Source organism: Dipodomys spectabilis, unplaced genomic scaffold (genome assembly GCF_019054845.1).
Source record: "Dipodomys spectabilis isolate Male_0828 unplaced genomic scaffold, ASM1905484v1 ptg000399l, whole genome shotgun sequence".
Taxonomy (NCBI): domain Eukaryota; kingdom Metazoa; phylum Chordata; class Mammalia; order Rodentia; family Heteromyidae; genus Dipodomys; species Dipodomys spectabilis.
In genome coordinates, this window is record NW_024871076.1 from 55,226 (window position 1) to 75,520 (window position 20,295).

Genomic DNA, 20,295 nt, shown 5'->3' on the forward strand with positions numbered 1-20,295 from the left:
TCAGCCTCCTGAGTAGCTAGGATTACAAGCGTGAGCCACCAGCGCCCGGCTGAGGTTATTGGATTTAACAGCAAATATCAGTGTTTTGGGGATCAATGTGGCCATTTCTCAGAGGTACTTTTCATTCAAGCTTCCTGGCCCAAGAATATCTGGCTAGGCTGTTAGCATTGGGGATAATGAAAATGGCCTCTTATACATAACATTTACCCAGCCATATCTGATTCTTCACAAACAATATCTACAAAACCTATTTACAGTTGAAATCTATGTAAACACAGAGTAACTTAAAATGAAGTATGATTCCTTAGGAATCTATGCAATGTGAGAAAATGAGTATTCACTTATCATCATCATCTTGAAACTTGTATCAAAGAACATATGGTTATAGAAATATGTTGGGTCAATTTAGAGGACTTTTTTACTGCCTTCCAATTCCTTGGTAAAGGAAAAACTTTTATTTATTATTATCCTTATGTAGTTGTTCAAAGGGATTTCAAGTAAACATGTCAGTTTGTGAGTACAATGCATCTCAAACAAGGTGACTAGTTTCATCATTCTCCCCCATCTTTCTAGCCCCCATGCATTTCCTCAATTTACCTAGTTCAATTTTCACATATTAACAATTATGCATTTGGCCATATTTTCTCTCTATTCATATGCCTATCCCCCTTTGACCTTACCCCCACCCTGACAATACGTGTTCAAGCTTCCTAGTTTTCATTTTGTTAGACTGTGAGTTAGATGTTCAAAGGAGTTACACCATGAGTTAGTTGTTCAAAGGAGTTACACCATTGGAATACTCCCCTATATATACATTGTACTTTAGTTAACATGTTTGTATATATATGCATCTGACCTTGTATATATGTGCACATATATTTATAATTTAGATCTAACTTCCATATTTGAGAGAAAATATGTCCTGTCCCTCACAGCCTTAGTTCACATAATTTTTTGAGGTTTATCCATTTCTCTGCAAAAGACATAATCTCATTTTTCCATATTTGTAAATGGCCTGAAGATTGATTCAAATTTGGGACTGCTGGTATCTTTATCTCTTGGTCTATTCTCCCAAGAATCTACTTTTGGCTCCATTCTTCCCCTCTCTCATCTCCTTTCCAGTGGATCTAGTAACATTAACTACGGCCCTGGAGATCTTCAATGAACATGATCTGCAAGCCAGTGAACACGTGATGGATGTGGTGGAGGTCATTCACTGCCTGACTGCCTTATACGAGCGGCTGGAGGAGGAGAGAGGCATCCTAGTCAATGTGCCACTATGTGTAGACATGAGTCTCAACTGGCTCCTCAATGTGTTTGATAGGTAGTGACTTTTGGGCCTGGTGATCTCTAAGATAAATTCAATGAGATATTTCCAGTGGTCCTGGTGGGAAGGGGTTGCTGTCATGGTGGACTTAGACCCAACTCAGCATGGGCCACAGATGGCCTGAGTCCTACTGGGGTCAACCTAGTCAAGAAAATTACTGTCAACATGTTAACCCTTTACATATCCTCATGTTCTCATTCTCTTCTTTTTAACCTAGTGGTCGCAGTGGAAAGATGCGGGCATTGTCCTTTAAGACTGGCATTGCATGCCTGTGTGGCACAGAAGTGAAGGAAAAACTTCAGTGTGAGTACAACCAGAGTCTTATGTAGTGTTGTTGGGAGAGGTACTGCAAGGAGGAGAAAGGGTATAAGATAAGCAGAAGGAAGGTCATATGAATTTACAGAGGGGGTACTTGTATACCTTAGACTGCTTCCTGACGCTGGCTATTACAAAAACAAAATACATGATAGACAAAGGCCAAGATGGGCCTAAGGCTGGTTTTTATTGCTGGTGTCACTCTGGGGGTTTTGGTTTCTTCTGATCCAGTTCATCTGTTTAGACTCTGCACTGACTTCCTGGAGATCCTGACTTTCTTCTTCTAGTCCTCATGGCCTATCAGGCATAGCTGTCTTGTATCTGGAGCTCTAGCCATGTCTCACATTCTCTTAGAGATTTCTCCTGTCATTACACAGACACAGTTCAATACTGACCATTTTCCCAGGAGGTAGAAAATGTAGGGGTTTTTGGGGGGCGGGAGAGGGTGGTCACAGGGCTTGAACTCAGAGCCTGGTCACTATCCTTGAGCCCTTTTGCTCAAGGCTAATACTCTACCTATTTGGGCTACAGCACCACTTCTGACTTGGGGATGGTTAATTGGAGATGAGTCTCAAGGATTTTCCTGCTTGGGCTGGCTTTGAACCATGATCCTCAAATCTCAGCCCCTGAGTAGCTAGGATAACAGGCATGAGCCACCAGTACCTAGCCACTTGTGTAGTTTTTAACCTCTGTGGTTTATGATCTGTTTGTTTTCTACTCCTTCCTCCATTGTGCTCAGCACTTTGGACTTTTCTGAAGCAGTATCATTAAGTGTTGAATCCTAAGAGGTATTGACTTCTCTAGTAAATGGAATGAATGCTAGGTTAAATTAGATGAGGTCAAGCTGGGATTGGTGGCTCATTCCTACAATCCTAGCTACTCAGCAGGCTGAGATCTGAGAATCATTGTTCAAAGCTAGCCCAGGCAGGTAAGTCTGTGAGACTCTTATCTCCAATTAACAACCAGAAAACCAGAAGTGGCGCTGTGGCTTAGAGTAGTAGAGCACTAGCCTTGAGAGAAAGAGCTCACACACAGTGCTCAGGCCCAGGGTTCAAGCCTTATGACTGAAAAAATAAAATTAATCCAGACACCAGTGGCTCATGCCTATAATCCTAGCTACTCAGGAAGCTAAGATCTGAAGATTGAGTTCAAAGCCAGCCTGGGCAGGAAAGTCTGTGAGACTCTTATCTCCAATTGACCACCAGAAAACCAGAAGTGGTGCTGTGGCTCAAGTGGTAGAGCATAGCCTTGAGCTGAAGCTCAGGGGCAGTGCTTAGGCCCAGAGTTCAAGCCCCATGACCGACCCCCACAAAAAAAATTAGATATGATCACTTCTGCAAGTACTTCACAGCTTAGAGGAAGAGACAGAAATAAACTAAAATCATTTTTAAGCACTAATGAAACTAATCTAAGTGGCAGATGATAAGTACTACAGTGGTTCACAGAAGAGAGATGACATTGGTCTGGTCTGGTGAAACTTTACACGGAGAGGAACATATTAAGCATGTTTGTAGCAAGGATGTTATTTACTTTGCCTAACATTCCTTTAAGATGGAGTAGGCAGTGATTATTTATATACAGTTTCAGGGAAACTCCCCTTAGATAGCTTGATGGCCAACTCAAGATTCTACATGTAGTTAGCAATGGATTCAGAGCTTGAATGTAGGTTTTTGCCTTTTGCTTCTGTGTATTTTCTAGTCTTTAGGTAAGGTATGAAACAATACCCTCTGAAAGAAATTCGCTAGGGTTGGCCTGGGATTGAGGATGCCTTGAAGAACCAATAGTCTCTATTCAAATACCAACACCATAGTATATTCTGAACACACATGGAGGTCATTTTTAAGATGATCAGATGCTTTGAATTAGCTCCTCTTCTTCAGTTATCCTTGTCAGTTCATCCTTATGTATGGACAACTTAGAGATTACATCAGGATCATTCTATATGAGCCACATGAAGATACCTTCTCCTGAATAGACAGAAGTCTGATGATAGTGCATGTTCAGGGACCCTGGAGCCCGTGGCTCTCATGTTTTTTTAGGAATCTGTTTTCCCAAAGGTGTCGTATTTGTGTCTGGAATTGCTGTTATAGCCAGTGCTCTCTCTCTCTCTCTCTCTCTCTCTCTCTCTCTCTCTCTCTCTCTCTCTCTCTCTTTCTCTCTCTGTCTTTCTCTCCATCACATTCTCTCTTTCATGCTCCTTTTTTTTGTCGGTCATTGGGCTTGAACTCAGGGTCTGAGTGCTTTCCCTGAATTTCTTTGTGCTCAAGGATAGCACTTTACCACTTGAGCCACAGTGCCACTTACAGCTTTTTCTGAATAGTTTATTGGAAGTAAGAGTCTTATGGACTTTTCCACCTGGGCTGGCTTCTAACCGTAATCCTCAGATCTCAGTCTCGTGAGTAGCTAGGATTACAGGTGTGAGCCACTGGCACCTGGCTCATGCTCCTTCTTTATGTTTGCTTTTTTCTCCTGAAACTCAGAGAGTGTCCTTTTTAAAGCTTCTTGGCATCTAGGATGAACCTCTAGATATTTTATGCTTGAAAGCACATAATTGTAATTCCAGATAATCCTCAGCCTGAAGCAGAAAGATTTTAAGTTCAAAGCCAGGCTGGGAAACTTAGTAAACCTATTTCAAACTAAAAATTTAAAAAGTGAATATGTCTATGTAAATCATTTAGTAGTCTTGAGTTAAGTCCCCAGTTGCTTTCATCCTCACAAAAAAAGTCTTTACTTCAGTGGTTGTTTTCTTTCCTGTCTTCCTTTTTTATTCATCCCTCATCTCATTCTCCTGGCATTCTTACATTGGACTGGCCATTTCTTAATTGTGGGCTAGCAGACCTCTTCAGCCAAGTGGCCAACTCTGGCAGCCAGTGTGACCAACGCCACCTTGGTGTCCTGCTTCATGAGGCCATTCAGGTGCCCCGTCAGCTGGGTGAAGTAGCAGCCTTTGGGGGAAGCAATGTGGAGCCCAGTGTCCGAAGTTGCTTTCGTTTTGTGAGTATGAAACTGAACAGGGATGGAGGAAGGGAAGAGAAGGGGAGGAAGGGTGGGAAGAAGGGAAGGAAGAGCCAAATCTATGTTTTGAAGTGCTCAGGGCTAGGAGAATGTGTGGGGATGAAAAGATGGGACTGAGGGCTCTTTGATCTCTAGGGTTGGAGTCCTGCCCTAATAGATACCAGTTTATCTAAGACAGAGCCAAAAGTGGACATCTCTGGAGAACATGCTGACCTAGGCTCTTCTGGTTTCCCTGATTCTTTAAGAAACAAGATAATTCAAGCATCAGTGATTTTCATGGGATTTCTTGTTTCCCTAGAGCACTGGGAAGCCAGTCATTGAAGCTTCCCAGTTCCTGGAGTGGGTCAACTTGGAGCCCCAGTCCATGGTGTGGCTGGCTGTTCTGCATCGCGTCACCATTGCTGAGCAAGTGAAGCATCAAACCAAGTGCTCTATCTGTAGGCAGTGTCCAATTAAAGGGTTCAGGTAGGGAGAACAATACTAGCTGCTATGATAATAATCATAAATAATTCAAGAGACCTATAATTCAGTATAACACATCACTTAATCATTATAATTGAAAAGATACATCTAGCCTGGCGCTGGTGGCTCACGCCTGTAATCCTAGCTACTCAGGAGGCTGAGATCTGAGGATTGCGGTTCAAAGCCAGCCCGGGCAAAAAAGACTGTGAGACTCCTATCTCCAATAAACCACCAGAAAACCGGAAGTGGCGCTGTAGCTCAAGTGGTAGAGCGCTCGCCTTGAGCTGAAGAGCTGAGGGACAGTGCCCAGGCCCAGAGTTCAAGCCCCACGGCCCACCAAAAAAAAAAAAAGAAAAGATACATCTTTTATGTATTAGTATATATTGTAGTACAGAATGTTTAACATTTTACAAAATTGGAAATGCTGTCCATTATGTTTTGGTTATAATCTGAAATACTATAGATTTACAAAAGTACATAGTGGACATCATAAAAATACCAATGTACCAAATGGTGTGTCAGCAAGTGTTCTACAATCGACTCCCTAGAAGGAAAAAAAAAGAAAAGCAAGTTGTAACATTTCTGTAATGGAAACCCTCCCACAAACACACCTGCCCATGTCACATTATCTAGAAATGTTCCTAAGCAGAGATCAGGAAAAGATGCACAGATTTGTAATATTTATAGTGTCTGCACCATAGAGATGCTAGTTGAATATCCCAAAGCCAATAATCAGAAATTTGGGATGTTTAATCAGTAGTCTGTACAAGTTAAAAAATGAAAACTCTAAAATCTGAAGCTCTTCTGTTCTCAAGCATTTCAAATAAAAGGATCCTCAACCTGTAATAAATAGCTTCAAGAAGATAGATAATGATAAAGTAATTAAGAAGAAATGAGTATGGAATATGAACTACCTCTTTCAGATCATTTATTAATTGTGAACATTAATAATTTCAAGTTTTAATAATGACTGTGTTTTATAGCAAATTTAGAAAACTTTTGAAATTTTAACAGCTAGCTCTTGTAAAGTTGCAAGAACTGAGTCCAGCACCCTGAAATGTAAACCCACAACCAAAGTTAAGGGCTATAACAATATTACAGTATATTTGAAGTATCCCTGATTTCATTGCCCAAAAGCAACCATATCCTGAATTTGACTTTCATCCTAAAAAACTCAAAATTTTAGCTTTTTAAAGCACCAGCACACAACTACATACACTCTGCTTTTGTGTGTTTGTGGCGGGGGGGGGGGGGGGGGGGAGATCTTGGGACTTGAACTCAGGACCTGGGCATTGTCCCTGAGCAGTTTTACTCAATGGTAGAGGTCTACCATTTTAGCTACAGCTCTACTTCGGGCTTTTTGGTAGTTCATTGGAAAAGACTCTCATGGATTTTCCTACCTGCGCTTGCTTCAAACCATGATCCTTAGATCTCTGCCTCCTGAATAGCTTGGATTATAGTATGAGCCACCACCAACACTAGCCAATATTCTGCTTTAAATAAGATGAGCAAACAAGGCACTGAGGTGGGATGTGACTTGCCCAAGTTCACACAGCTACTAGTGGTAGCTCCAGGACTAGATATTGGATCATCCAACTCCTCTAAGGCAAGGCATTTTACTCTTCTGTGCTGCTAAGTCTGGGCAATTAGGTAGGCTTTGGAAGTAAATATAAAGGACTCTTCTATACTCTGAAATAATAGAGTTATTATTATTAAAAAAGCCTATGGAAATAACTTTCATCCAACTTAATCACAGGTAATAGAATAAACTGTCTTTGTATTATGTTCTCTGAAGTAGGTGGTGGTACCTTGGGTCATGGAGCCTTGGAGTCATGCTTGTTTAAAAATATATCACAAAGGGATCTTTGCCTTTGCTCCTCTTTCCACCCTTTAAATGATAGGTTGTTCAACACTACTTCCTCACATTTCCCGGGAAAATGAGCTTGTGATTTCATGGAGACCATGGTCTCTAGAATAAGGCTCAGTCACTGCTGTATGTGGGAGGTTGAGAATGTTATGACTCCATGTTCCACCTCCTTCTTACACGTGTATGTATTTGGATATAGAGGGGATGGGTAAGGTTACTATGGCACACTGGGTTATCTTTCCTTCTATGTCTTCTCTCCCCAAGGTACCGGAGTCTGAAGCAATTTAATGTGGATATCTGCCAGACCTGCTTCTTGACAGGCCGGGCCAGCAAAGGCAACAAGCTGCATTACCCCATCATGGAATATTATACACCGGTATGGAGTCTCTGGGCTAGGAGGGAGAAGCAAGCAGATGTCAGGCACTAGGGCTTCACCCAATTTGCTCAGCCTTGATTCTCTGTGTTCTGCTCTCATATAAGAAACATTCTCAAACAGTTCTGGTGATTCACAAGCCTAAGGAATCAAGGTCTCTCTATTCTTCTACCAGAATTCCAAATTAAGGCCACAGTTGGCCCAAAGAACTCTTAAGGTTAATGGAGAATTGAAGGGTTCCCTCATATTCCCAGTTTCTACACAAAATTATAGGTCCTTGAGACCCTCCTGTGAAAAGCACTTCAGGGTATCTTACAAAAAGGAGAAGCTTGCAAGGTGAAAGTTTTATCACAAAAATAAGATTAAGGTAGAGAGAAAGAGAAGGAAATATTTCCTGTTCCTCCTGCAAGAAATATGAGTTAAAGATTCAAAATGGCAGCTGTTAGCTGCTGCCTTTGTCCTTTCTGAGCTGGAGGAATAGATGGTGGTTATACCTTCTAGAAATCCTCAGCCCTTAAGCAATCATTAGGGTGCTACTTATTATTCTAAAATATGGAGATGCCTCTAGGCCTGATAATGAATGAGCTTTAGGGCTTTATTTTCTCAGATGAGCTTACTGTCTTTACCCATTTACAGAGAGGGCAGTTTTAGCTAGCTAGGCCCCTTTTAGGTCTCTTAGACCTTGTAACTTAACATTTAAATAGAGGGAAGCTTAACTGCTTTGTTAGTTGCTTCCTGGTTCCAACTTCTGAGTCGGCCTTTTTCATGCTTATTAAAAATAATGTAATTTCCGGGGCTGGGAAGGTGGCTCAGTGGTAGAGTGCTTGCCTTGCATGCATGAAGCCCTGAGTTCAATTCCTCAGCACTACATAAGCAGAAAAGGCCAGAAGTGGTGCTGTAGCTCAAGTGGTCGAGTGCTAGCCTTGAGCTGAAGAGCTGAGGGATAGCGCCCAGGCTCAGAGTTCAGGCCCATGACTGACAAAAAATAAAGTAATTTCCCTATCTTGGTGGCTCATGCCTATAATGCTAGCTACTCAGGAAACTCTGATCTGAGGATTGAGGTTCAAAGCTAACCCTAGCAGAAAAGTCCACAAGTCACTAGTGCACCAGCCTTGAATGAAAAGCTAAGGAACAGCATTCAAGCCCTAAGTTCAAACACTACTACTGGCACAGAATTTTTTATTTGTTTGTTTGTTTATTGTTGGTAGTGGGGCTAAACTCTGGGCCTGGGCGCTGTCCCTCAGCTCTTCAGCTCAAGGCTAGCGCTCTACCACTTGAGCCACAGAGCCACCTCCAGAAAAATTTAAAAGTACAAATAAAAGTTCTGGGGGTGTGAACTCAAGTGGTGGAGCATATGAGGCTCTGGGTTCAATCTCCAGCACAGAAAGAACAAATGGAAGGAAGGAAGGAAGGAAGGAAGGAAGGAAGGAAGGAAGGAAGGAAGGAAGGAAGGAAGGAAGGAAGGAAGGAAGGGAGGGAGGGAGGGAGGGAGGGAAGGAGGGAGGGACGGAGGGAGGGAGGGAGGGAGGAGGGAGAGAGGGAGGAAGGGAGGTGGGAGGGAGGGAGGGAGAGAAAGAGAAAAAGACAGAAAGGAAGGAAGGAAGGAAGGAAGGAAGGAAGGAAGGAAGGAAGGAAGGAAGGAAGAAAGGAAGGAAGGAAGGAAAAGAAAGAAAAAGAAAGAGAGAAAGGAGGAAGGGAAGGAGGAAGGAAGGAAAGAGAAAGAAAGAAAAATAGAAAGAGGAGGGGAAGGAGGGGAAAAGAAAAAATAGAAAAGAATTAGGCATTAGTGCTCTGATGGATCTGACACAACTTCTCAGAACATCTGGAAGGCAACAAGATGAGTCTCTCTATCCTATCTCACCCCCTAGACCACCTCCAGTGAGAACATGAGGGACTTTGCTATAACCTTAAAGAACAAATTTCGCTCAAAGCATTATTTCAGCAAACATCCTCAGCGAGGTTATCTGCCTGTGCAATCGGTGCTGGAGGCTGACTGCAGTGAGACGTGAGTACCAGGTGGCTGAGTAGGGGCTACAAGCAGGCTCGATGATATGGTGTATGTACTGTGAAGGGGCTGTGTCCTAGGTGAGCTAACAGAGTGTTCCAGGGTAAATCCTATCAGTATCAGGGCAATTCAACTTGGGTGTAGCCTAGACTAGGGCCTGAGAACTAGACCAGAATCTAGTCATGATCTTGTTCCATTAAAACTTGTCCGTCTCCACTATGTGGAAAACAGAAGTGGTGGGGATCATGAGGAAACAGGCTGTGTAGCTGCCCAATTGTTTGATCATCTGTCTTTGCTGCTTTCTTCCAGGCCAGCTTCATCCCCGATGTTGCCACATGCTGACACACACTCTCGCATTGAGCATTTTGCTAGCAGGTACCAGCAGGTTTGGATGTATGATGGGGTGGGGGTGGGATTGTAGGAAGACCACAGGGAGGGTTTTTTTTTTTTTTTTAAATCTGGACAAGGAGATTTGAATAAGGACCAAGGGATGTACACAGTAAGATGAGAATTAGACAGCAAGGCCCAACACTTAGGAGTGATTTCGGTAGCTCCCAAATCTAGTGATTCTATTGTGGGGTTAAGATGCTTGAGATGAAAGCAGTCCTCACATCTAGTTTTCCTTCCTGTTTCTGGTCTTTCCTTCCAGGCTTGCTGAGATGGAAAGTCAAAATTGTTCCTTCTTTAATGACAGCCTGTCCCCAGATGACAGCATGTGAGTTTCCACAGCTGCTATGTTTCCAGAAATAGCTCTTCTTGAGAACCTTCTGCCACTGGTTGAGAAGGGTATATCCCTAGGGGAATGGGAGCCAGGGTGGTGGTTAGGGTCATTGTCTCCTCCCAGGAGGGCGGGCTTCTTCTTAGGCAAAGCATTTAGTAAGATAAGCAGTCTTTCCCTCTATCAACAACCTCCCTGCAATCAGCCCAGGCGTTCTCTGCCAACTTCAAGAAAAGATTGTACCTTCATCTAACTTTCAAAAAGCAGTTATGTTTTTTCTGCTCAAGATACCAAAACCACATCTAGTACCATACCAATTTGACTCAAGTATGGCCAAAAGAAGGCCCGAGGAGGAGCTCTGCATCTCTAGCTTGCACAGATGATCTACAAGCAGGTGCTTGCAGGGAACAATCTGATCCTGACTGGGATCAGATCCTTCTCAGAGGTGGGTAAGGAAAGGAGGGCAGACTAGGAACTGATTTGCTCAGTATATCTCAGGGAGCTGTAGAACTCAGAAGCTGCAGCATTCTGGAAATACTCTCTCATTGCCCAAATTACAGCTGTTGCCACCTTTGAACATTTCCACCCTTCCCCAGTGTGATCCTGTGGCATTTTCCTCTTTATGAGACTTAAAATCCAATTATCTGGCATGAGTCTTCAGTTGAGAGCTGAACCCCTGAGTGGTTTCTCTATTCGATACTTGCCTACTTCCTTTCTTCTCCCCACACCCATGCAGAGATGAGGACCAGTACCTGTTACGACACTCCAGCCCTATCACAGATCGGGAGCCAGCCTTTGGACAGCAGGTTCCATGCAGCATGGCCACAGAAAGCAAGGGGGAACTAGAGAAAATCCTGGCCCACTTAGAAGATGAGAACCGGTAGGTATAGTCTTATTAGTATAACTAGTTACTTATACTCCATGATCCTCCATTTCCTGATCTGTAAAATGGGGATAATGATAATTATTGTGAATTCAAAGTCAACTGTGAAGACCAAACAAGATCAGCCTATAATGTGTTAGCTCAGTGCTTGGCTTATAGTAAAGACTCAATAAATAGTAATGACTCTTATTATAAGAGCCCTTGTAACTCTAGTTTTTCCAAGTACCTACTACATACAAGAATAGAGAATACAGGGCTGGAAAGGTGGCTCAGTGGTAGAGCGCTTGCCTTGCATGCCTGAGGCCCTGGATTCGATTCCTCAGCACCACATAAGCAAAAAGCCGGAAGTGGCGCTGTGGCTCAAGTGGTAGAGAGCTCGCCTTGAGCTGAAGAGCTGAGGGACAGCGCCCAGGCCCAGAGTTCAGGCCCCACGACCAGACCCCCCCCAAAAAAAAAAGCTCAGGGAAAATGTCTATGCCCTAAATTCAAGCTCCATGACCGCAAAAAAAAAAAAAAAAAAAATAGAGAATACAAAAAAATACAAGCAAGGTGCCAGTGGCTGATTGTAGTAATCCTAGCTACTCAGGAGCTGAGGTCTGAGGATCACAGTTCAAAGTCATCCTGGGCAGGAAAGTCTGTGAGACTCTTATCTCCAATTAACCAACAAAAAGCCAGACGTGAAAGTATGGCTCAAGTGGTAGAGCTCTAGTCTTGAGTGAAAAAGCTAAGGAACAGCACCCTGGCCCTGAATCCTAGCCTCTGTACTAGCATAAAAATAGTCTTCTCCTCCTGGTTTCTAAGAACTTTCTGTGCTGGAAGTAGAGAGATACTTATCACACAAAGTATCCCAGAGCACTGTGACATTACATACAACATTTGAGGACTGGAAGAGGGAAAGCGAAGATTACAAGGATGGCATTTATCTCCATATAATAGGGGTGGCAGCAGTCATCTGAGGAAGATTTGAGCCACTTTGAAGGAGGAAGTAGAATCTGCAGCACCTATTAGAACAGCACTCCACAAACATTAGCTGTACACTCAGGGCAATCGGAAAATACAGATTCTGATTGACAGGTAGGGGGCTGAGTTTCTTCATGTCTCACAGGCGGCCAGGAGATGTCCATATCACCAGTACACAGCCCACACATTTTAAGTCTTTCAAACTGTGTTCTTCAGGGGAGGCATGCCCAGGAGGAAGTCTGCAAAGATAAATACAGAAATAGAAAAGTTACCTTTTCAGAACTTCTATAACAATCTGACTTTTCTATGAACATCCAAACCCATAATTACAGGACCTATCATAGTGAATAGGCTACAGGTGATGTTTGCTAGTGGACCTAGTCATACATATTAGAACCACACATATCATTCCACAACTGAGTGGGGGGAAATTTTTGGTTTCTTGCTAAGAACAGTTTGAGAAACTTTGCATTAAAGAGTAGCAGGGAGCTGGGTGCTGGTGGCTCATGGCTGTAATCCTAGCTACTCAGGAGGCTGAGATGTGAGGATCATAGTTCAAAGCCAGCCTGGGCAGAAAAATCCGTGAGATTCTTATCTCCAATTAACCACTAGAAAACCGGAAGTGGTTCAAGTGGTAGAGCCCTCGCCTTGAGCGGAAGAGTGCAGGGACAGTGCCCAAGCTAGAGTTTAAGCCCCACAACTGACAAAAAAAAAAAAGAGTAGCAGGGAGAAGACCCTTAGAAATGTTGGGCAGGCAGTGATTCTATTACAGTGACCCCCACAAAAGAGTCATGTTCCCCAAAGCAGTCTATTCCTTTGGAATCTGTTTCCTTGATGATCCAATGTGTGCCTGCAATGTGGGTCACACAGGAGGTAAATTATAGAGAGAAGAGGCAAAATGAATGGTCTCTTATTTATGTTATGATATCCCTGGAATTTAAATGTCTAGAAAGTGAGTAGGTGAGTCATTGGGCCTAGTGCTTCTTTTATTTGCAGACCATGTTTCTGCCTGATTTGAAGGTCAGAATTAATCCCTGAAGCAGCACATCAAAGCCCCGAGCCATTTCTTATGTGAAATGTCAGCTCTATTTGCACAGAGGTCTCAGAAGAGCAGAGTACATGATACACATGCTGGAGAAGAAGCGGATGTGGCCGTTTAACAACAGCAGGGCTCTGGGTGGGGAATGGGCTGAGGAAGCACAGGGATTGCTTACCCTTGGGAATCATATGTCTTGACTTCTTTGTCCTTCCTTGGCAGGATTCTCCAGGGAGAGCTGAGGCGTCTGAAATGGCAGCATGAGGAGGCGGCTGAGGCCCCTACCCTGGCTGAGGGTTCCACTGAGGCAGCACAGGACCACAACAATGAGGAGCTTCTGGCTGAAGCCAGGATCCTCCGGCAGCACAAGAGCCGCCTGGAGACTCGCATGCAGATCCTGGAGGACCACAACAAGCAGCTAGAATCTCAGCTGCAGCGTTTGAGGGAACTGCTCCTGCAGGTGAGGCTGGAGACTGAAGGATCTGAGCAGTTCTGAACATTGGTATGGAAAGTAGGGTTTGGGAGTGCAGCAAAAAGGAAGAAAAATCAGCTTCTTAGCTATGGCTGTCAAGTGACTTTCTGAAGAGAATGGGGCTGGCAGTTAGGGAGGGAAGTGGAAGAAAGGGCTAATAGGGACATATCCTCAGTTGTTTGTTACCTAATTTCTACACCACTTATGTGTCACTCTCAAGCTACTAAAGGGTTTGGGTCAGAGGGAGGACATCTTTGTTGTGTGTTTGCTGGTGCTGGGGCTTGAACTCAGGACCTGGGCATTGCCCCTTGGCTTTTTTTGCTCAAGGCTGGTACTCAACCACTTGAGCCACAGCTCCACTTAATCTTTTTGCTGGTTAATTGTAGATAAGAGTGTCATAAACTTTTCTGTATAGTCTGGCCTAGAACCACAATCCTTAGTTCTTAGCATCCTGAGTATGTAGAATTATAGGCATGAACCACCAGTGTCTGGCTAGGATGAAAGGAAGGACTCTGAAAGACTCATTTCTTCACAACCCCATTGGAAATTGGTATTGATAGAACAAACTTCAAATGTCATCAAGAACATTAATTTTGCTAGTATAGCAAATATACTAGAAAGAAGCAAGTTGGACATGTTTGGCAAGAGAAAGATTATTACAATAAAGGGATCTCTTGTTACTTTCTGCCTCTTTTTTCTCTGAGAACTAGTGTAGCTCTAGAATCAGACCACCATGGATTTGAATATGGCTCTTCCAGTTAGTTACTATAGGGTGTTAGGAAAATTAACCTCACTCAGATCCAGTTTCTCATCTGTAAAGCTGGAATAATTAAAATACCAACTTCACAGAATTGTGGTCAATATAGTTAACCTCAATTGTTCATTATGAGATAATGAATTCATTATGCCAGAAATACAGTATACTCTTCATAAATGTTACCCTTTATTGTCATTATGTGTAGCAAGCAATAGTACTTCTTGCCCTTTACCTTCTCCCCAGATCTTCCAAAAGATATTTTCTAAATGAATTCCTGGAGAGAGTTCTAGCACATGCTGTTATGTCATGAACCGAAGACCAGGTGTGCAATTCTTTATTTCCAGAGAAAATTGGCTTCTAAATAGTTTATATATAGCTGAAAAGACAGCAAGAGACCTTTAGGTACCCTGCCATCTCTCAAGAACTAGGAACCTTTGACATGTGTTGCTAAAGGAAGAAGTTAATGGTAATTGAATATTTTAAGAAGTTTCCTAAAGGGGGAAGCCACTACTGGGTGCCAAAGCTTCTTAAAGTCTAAAGGTAGAGATGAGCATGAGGTCTCTAAGTTCCCTTCTAAGCTGAAGAGTCTGTCCAAGTAGGGTCAGGAAGGCAAACCCACTTAATCATACCTTACTTCTTGCTAGCCACCCACCGAGTCAGATGGCAATGGCTCTGCAGGCTCGTCCCTAGCTTCCTCTCCACAGCAGTCAGAAAGCAGTCACCGCCGGGAGAAGGGACAGACTACTCCAGACACTGAGGCTGCAGGTATGTTCCCCAGATCCTCCTAGTCCTTTCCTGTCATGGGGTTTTCCTGCCTAGATTTCCTGCCCAAGGTTCTGCTAGGACTGGGACTAGTTGCCCCTCTTGATTTTAAGCTTAGGTTCAGAGATGATTGGTTGATTGACTTATTTGCTCCTATAAACATAGGAGATATTGTGAGTGCCTCCTACATATGCATCATTGCAATGGGAAAATGCACCTGCTTTAGGTTGGCACTTCAGCTGGTAATATCCTACTATGGTGTACTGATTTTACTCAAAGGAGTATCATGTTATTATTTTCCTCAATCTCTCTTTCCTAACTCAGATGATGTGGGATCAAAGAGCCAGGATGTCAGCCTGTGCCTGGAAGACATCATGGAGAAGCTCCGCCATGCCTTCCCCAGTGTACGAAGCTCTGATGTGACTGCCAACACCTTGATGGCCTCTTGATGGAGCAAAATCCCCATCCTTATAGTCCATAGTCCTTCCCTGGTTCTGGTCAAATCCTTCCCTCAGCTTTCACCCAACCTTTCCAGTCCCCACTGGTCCTGCAATAACCAGAGTTATTTGGGCTCCAGACAGCAACAAGGATCTGGTTGTATGTGAGGTGGGTGTGGTGGAGGAGGGGTGGAAGAGAAGGGACAGAGACACATGATTCCTCCAACTCTACAAACGTGTCCTTTCTCAAGTTTGAGACCTGTCCCTTACATTACCTTGCTGTTGCAGCCCAGGTAAATTGCACTTTTCTCATTCAGATGGGGAACAGAGAAATTGCCTTGCAGAACTAAGCAGTGTACAGTGGCTACTACCTTTTTTCTCCATGGGATTATGGACAGAGAGAGTCCTAATGGCTCCAGGGCACCAGTAGTATAAATCCGTAGAGATTGGCCCTAGTAATTCAGAAAAGTGAAAAGGTATCTCTGAGACTCCCCTCCATAGTGCCCTGAAGAAGTCTGGGAAGTGTGTGCTTTGTTACTTCAGCTCCAAGGCATAACCCTAACCCTTAGAATTCTGCCTCCATGTTGTTTCCTCCTCCAGTATTTTCAGTTCCTTCTGCCTTAGTCCCTGGCAGACCTTCTATGAGGCGGAAACAGTTCATTCTGGTTTCTATTTCCACCTTACATTTGGAAGCATTAAAGAAATATTTGTGGGATGAGAATTTTTCCCTGATCTTCCTCTTTCCTCAAGGCTTCAGCATTTCAAGAGACCCGTCCTGAGATTCTCTAGAAACTCAGTCTAACCTATTTAAGTATGTCTTCTAGACTTGGGGGATGGATCAGTGGCAGCTTGCTCAGCAAGGGGATCTTCACCCTGGGGTGCCTGACCCTCTAGGCTGTGACCTTTTTCTGTCTTAGTCTAAATCAGGTGAGGTGGCTGGCGTTACCCCCCAGCTAATCATAAGGCAGTTGCAAATGGCCCTTCTGTCTAGAGATTTCTTCCTAGGAGCCACTGGTCATGAATCAGAAAGCTGGGTGCTTTCTACTCAGATGACAAGGCCTTCTTGTGAATAACTTTGGAAAGTGAACCAATCCTCAAACCGAACTAACTCTTCCTAAGCCACATATATCGTGACTCCTTTATCCAGCAACTGTTCAAAGTAGATAGTAGGGGTGAAAGGATTAGGCTTGGAAACTTGGAACTGAGTCAGAACCCACTTAGGCTGCTTTCTACCAAGAATTATTTCCCCAGAGCCCTGCAGTAGACTTATTTGCCTGAGTTTATATACATACATATCTATTCTACATATCTACTGTACATCAGTGCTCTCTCAGCCTCACTCGCATATTAAATTCTAATACTGCTTGAAGTATTAATGTTCTGCCTTGCTCTTTGTTAGACTCAGCCTCTAGTTGGAAAGAGAGATTAATCATATTGGCTGTTCCCCTAAAAGGCCTCTGCATTGTTATTTGGGCTAAGCTGCCCTCAAGACCAAAGTAACAAGAGCCTTTGGCCACAGGGGAGTTGTAACAGAACAGTCATTCTGTTTTCTTCACTTATTCCAAACTTGTCCCCTTTGACACCCAGACTTGGATGAATTTTTCTGGATACCCGTTAACAATGATTCAGGTGCCAAAATAGAGAAGATCTATGTTCATCCATCCTATTCAAAGCAAAAAAATCTTTGCCATGCTAAGACAAGAATACATCTTCTGGCTCCTTTCAGCTCCTAAAATCTAGCTCAGGGACTTAAGGAAAGCAGTGATTGCCAACATTATCAAAGAGTGACACATTTGGAGTATTGTACTATAATCAGGTAGTAGCCAGTAGGGAAAACTTCTAGGAACCTAGATCAATCTGATCTGGGGAAAGTTGGATAGCCACTTGGGTTCTGAAGCCAAGGAGTCCCTTCACTAAGCCACAGGTTCATAGTGTCAGATCTCATGTCCCAATATCTGCCCCTGTTTGTGAGGTCTCTAGCCATGCATGGTGAGCAGGAGATAGGTAGGCTTATAATACAGAGCCTGAACATCAGTCAGAGTGGGACATCTTTGTAAGAGTGTAGATTCTGGGCAGGAGTAAGCCATTAGAAACTTGTAAATGACAGATATTATGGAACAATCTTTTATCAAGAAAGTTATTTCTTTAACCCCTACCCCACCCAAAAGCTTTGGGGCTACTGAGAGCCTGAGGTAACTTTAATGGGCCAGGCATGGTAGAAAAGACATAGATCTTGTTATGTAGGATTTGGGCTGTAGGTGGATTGAAGCAGCAGGTGAAGAGATGAATTCTCACTAAGGGAGTCAGTGACATTTTGCTATCTTGTGTTTACATGTAATGCCTGAGGTGAGTATACTGTTCAAGGGTCCAGTGACAGATGCTGCTTCATGTTTGGGCAGTCTGCCCGCAGTGAGGCAAATGGATCTGTGGGCATTGTGTATCTACATTGGCGGTGGATTTACCAAAATGCATTGTATGTTGTTAGATATCTATTACGTATCATGTCTCTTAAAGGTGTACTATGTAATGTATGATCCTGTACTGGAAGGTGGTGAATGGAGTTGTTGGGTTGGTAGCCTACTGACTTGTGAAATTAGCCTCAGTGATCAGGAATGTGAATGTTTGCTGGAGTTGTTGTCAAATAGTAGAGAACAGTTCAGACTGACAATTTATTCTAGACAGAATTTGAATCGGCCAAAAAGCCATTGTAAGCCTACCTGTGATTCACATTAAGTGGCAATTGTTTGGGAATGTGGACTGGCTGGAGGATATTAGGCTGTGATAGGATTTCCTAGAAAGTATCCTACTCCAGAACACATATGTCCTTCCTCCAAAATGGAAAAGTTGGATTCAAGATTCTCAAGTGCTCATTTCCTTCTAAACCCTTCTCTATTGAGTTTCTGGTATCCCAGGAACTAGGCTAGTTGACTGTGGAAATAAGGAACCAACAGGTTAAGCAAAATCCAGTTCTGAGATATGATTTCTCACTAGATTTATTTTAAAGAATACCCCTACTGCCTGAGGTGTATGTTTAAAAAGGATTTGAGCTACATGTCTAGCCAGCTTCAGGCTAGATCATTCTTTGAGCTTATATTCTCAATGGAAGCATTGTAGTCTCTGGGAGCCTTTCTGGATAAGCATTCCATCCAATTCCCCTTGACATATTTGACAGATAACAAAGAATATATCTGCCTTAACACAAACAGGGAGATAAACTGAGGGCACTGCTCTAGGGCTGTGGAGACATGGCTCCTCAGCTGGGCAGTTCTATCTTTGGGCCTTCCTGCCAGAACATAGCCCTTGAAAGCAAAGAAATACTTCAGCGACTTCTTACTGTTTTAATACCAGTGGCTGTGTGAGAGCAAAAGGCTCAAAGCTCCACTTCCAGTGTCTATCTTCTGCCACAGCTGCTGTCCTTGGGAGGGGATTTGATAGAACTCCTTGTTGTCCCCAGGGCAGGACTGAGGGCAGACTGAAGCTGCAAAAACTGGTCATAAGGATGAGAATTGGGTAAGGAACTTGGCAAGGATGGGCCAGTGTAGAAAAGATTGGGATGAAGAGGCAGGGCTGGAGCATATTGGTTAACTTTGATTGCCACTCACAGTGGTGCTTTTTTCCTTTATCCTTGAATTCTGCTTTGAAGAATAAATTTGTATTTAGTTACTTTGGTTCTTTTGGTTATTCTGATCTGATATTTTATACAATTTTCTTCTTTGGGGGTGGGAAGAAAGGTTGAATCAAGAAGCGACAGGAACACTGAAAAAACATAAGGCACCAGATTAAGAGCAACACCTATGATATTAAAAAGACATCCTCTTTGGTCCCATGTGCCACTGTTGCTTGGATAGGTAGATCTTCCCCCAAATTAGCTAGTTTTCACCTCATAGAATGAATTCTAGAGAGTAATGGTTCCTACATTGCATCCTTACCAATCTGAATTTTCCCATCAGCTGAATCAATATAAGAAAAATCAGGACATTCCAGTGAGTTTTCATAAAGTTGTATTTATTGAATAAAGAGCTATTCTTTTTAAATTTTATTTTATTGTAAAGATACTGTACAGAGAGGTTACAGTTACATGAGTAAGGTAATGAGACATTTCTTGTTGAGTATTGTTTACCCTCTCCTTTGTTGTTCTCCCACTAAAGATCTATTCTTTATTCTGAGATTTTGGCTATATATGTATTTGTTGTTAAAATGGCCCTATGAATTGATGATATGTGATATCTCTTTAATTTTTTTTTCTAATCCTGAGCTTGAGCTCAGTGCCTGGGCAGTCTACCGATAGAGCCATACATAGCTCTACTTCTGACTTTTTGGTGGTTAATGGGAAATAAGAGGTCTCACAGACTTTCCTGCCTGGGATGGCTTCAAACTGTGATCCTCAGGTCTCAGCCTCTTGAATAACTAGGATTACCAGCACAGCCACTGGTTCTGGTGCCCAGCTTTAAAAAAAATTATTAGACTATACTAATTATACAAGAGATTCACTGTGATCATTCCATAGTACATGATGTCCATAGTATATGATAGTCGATAATACATGATGTACCTTGATAAATTCACACTCTTCTTCCTTATTTTCATCCATAACAATCTTTTATTATAGTTTTTAGTGGATTCATTATGCTATTTCCATATTCATATAACTTCAATTCCCCCATCGCCCTCTACTTTTCCAAGTCCCCATCCCACTAGTTCTTCCCAACAGTCCTCCTATTATATTTAATTATTATTATTAAGGTCTATAGTCTAGATGAAAAACATGATCCCAACACTTTATATGCATTTATGAAAATTGATTTGCATTTTCTTTATGGCTGAGAAAGTTGAATATTTCTTTATATCTGTTTTGGCCATTTGCTCTTCTCTTAAGAACCAGCTGTTTAATTCATTTGCCTACTTA

At 42.8% G+C, this 20,295-nt stretch overlaps 1 protein-coding gene across 1 annotated transcript in view; it reads left to right on the top strand.

Moving 5' to 3' along the window:
* Drp2 (dystrophin related protein 2) overlaps positions 1-16,976 on the top strand; it is a 51,106-nt gene extending 34,130 nt beyond the window's left edge. The window contains exons 12-23 of the mRNA XM_042667390.1: positions 1,123-1,324; positions 1,545-1,630; positions 4,479-4,636; positions 4,956-5,122; positions 7,251-7,362; positions 9,228-9,364; positions 9,674-9,739; positions 10,014-10,079; positions 10,819-10,962; positions 13,184-13,421; positions 14,835-14,955; positions 15,277-16,976. Coding sequence (XP_042523324.1) covers positions 1,123-1,324; positions 1,545-1,630; positions 4,479-4,636; positions 4,956-5,122; positions 7,251-7,362; positions 9,228-9,364; positions 9,674-9,739; positions 10,014-10,079; positions 10,819-10,962; positions 13,184-13,421; positions 14,835-14,955; positions 15,277-15,401 — 1,622 coding nt within the window. The 3' untranslated portion in view covers positions 15,402-16,976. The remainder of the gene's footprint in view (positions 1-1,122; positions 1,325-1,544; positions 1,631-4,478; positions 4,637-4,955; positions 5,123-7,250; positions 7,363-9,227; positions 9,365-9,673; positions 9,740-10,013; positions 10,080-10,818; positions 10,963-13,183; positions 13,422-14,834; positions 14,956-15,276) is intronic.
* Positions 16,977-20,295: the final 3,319 nt, after the last annotated feature.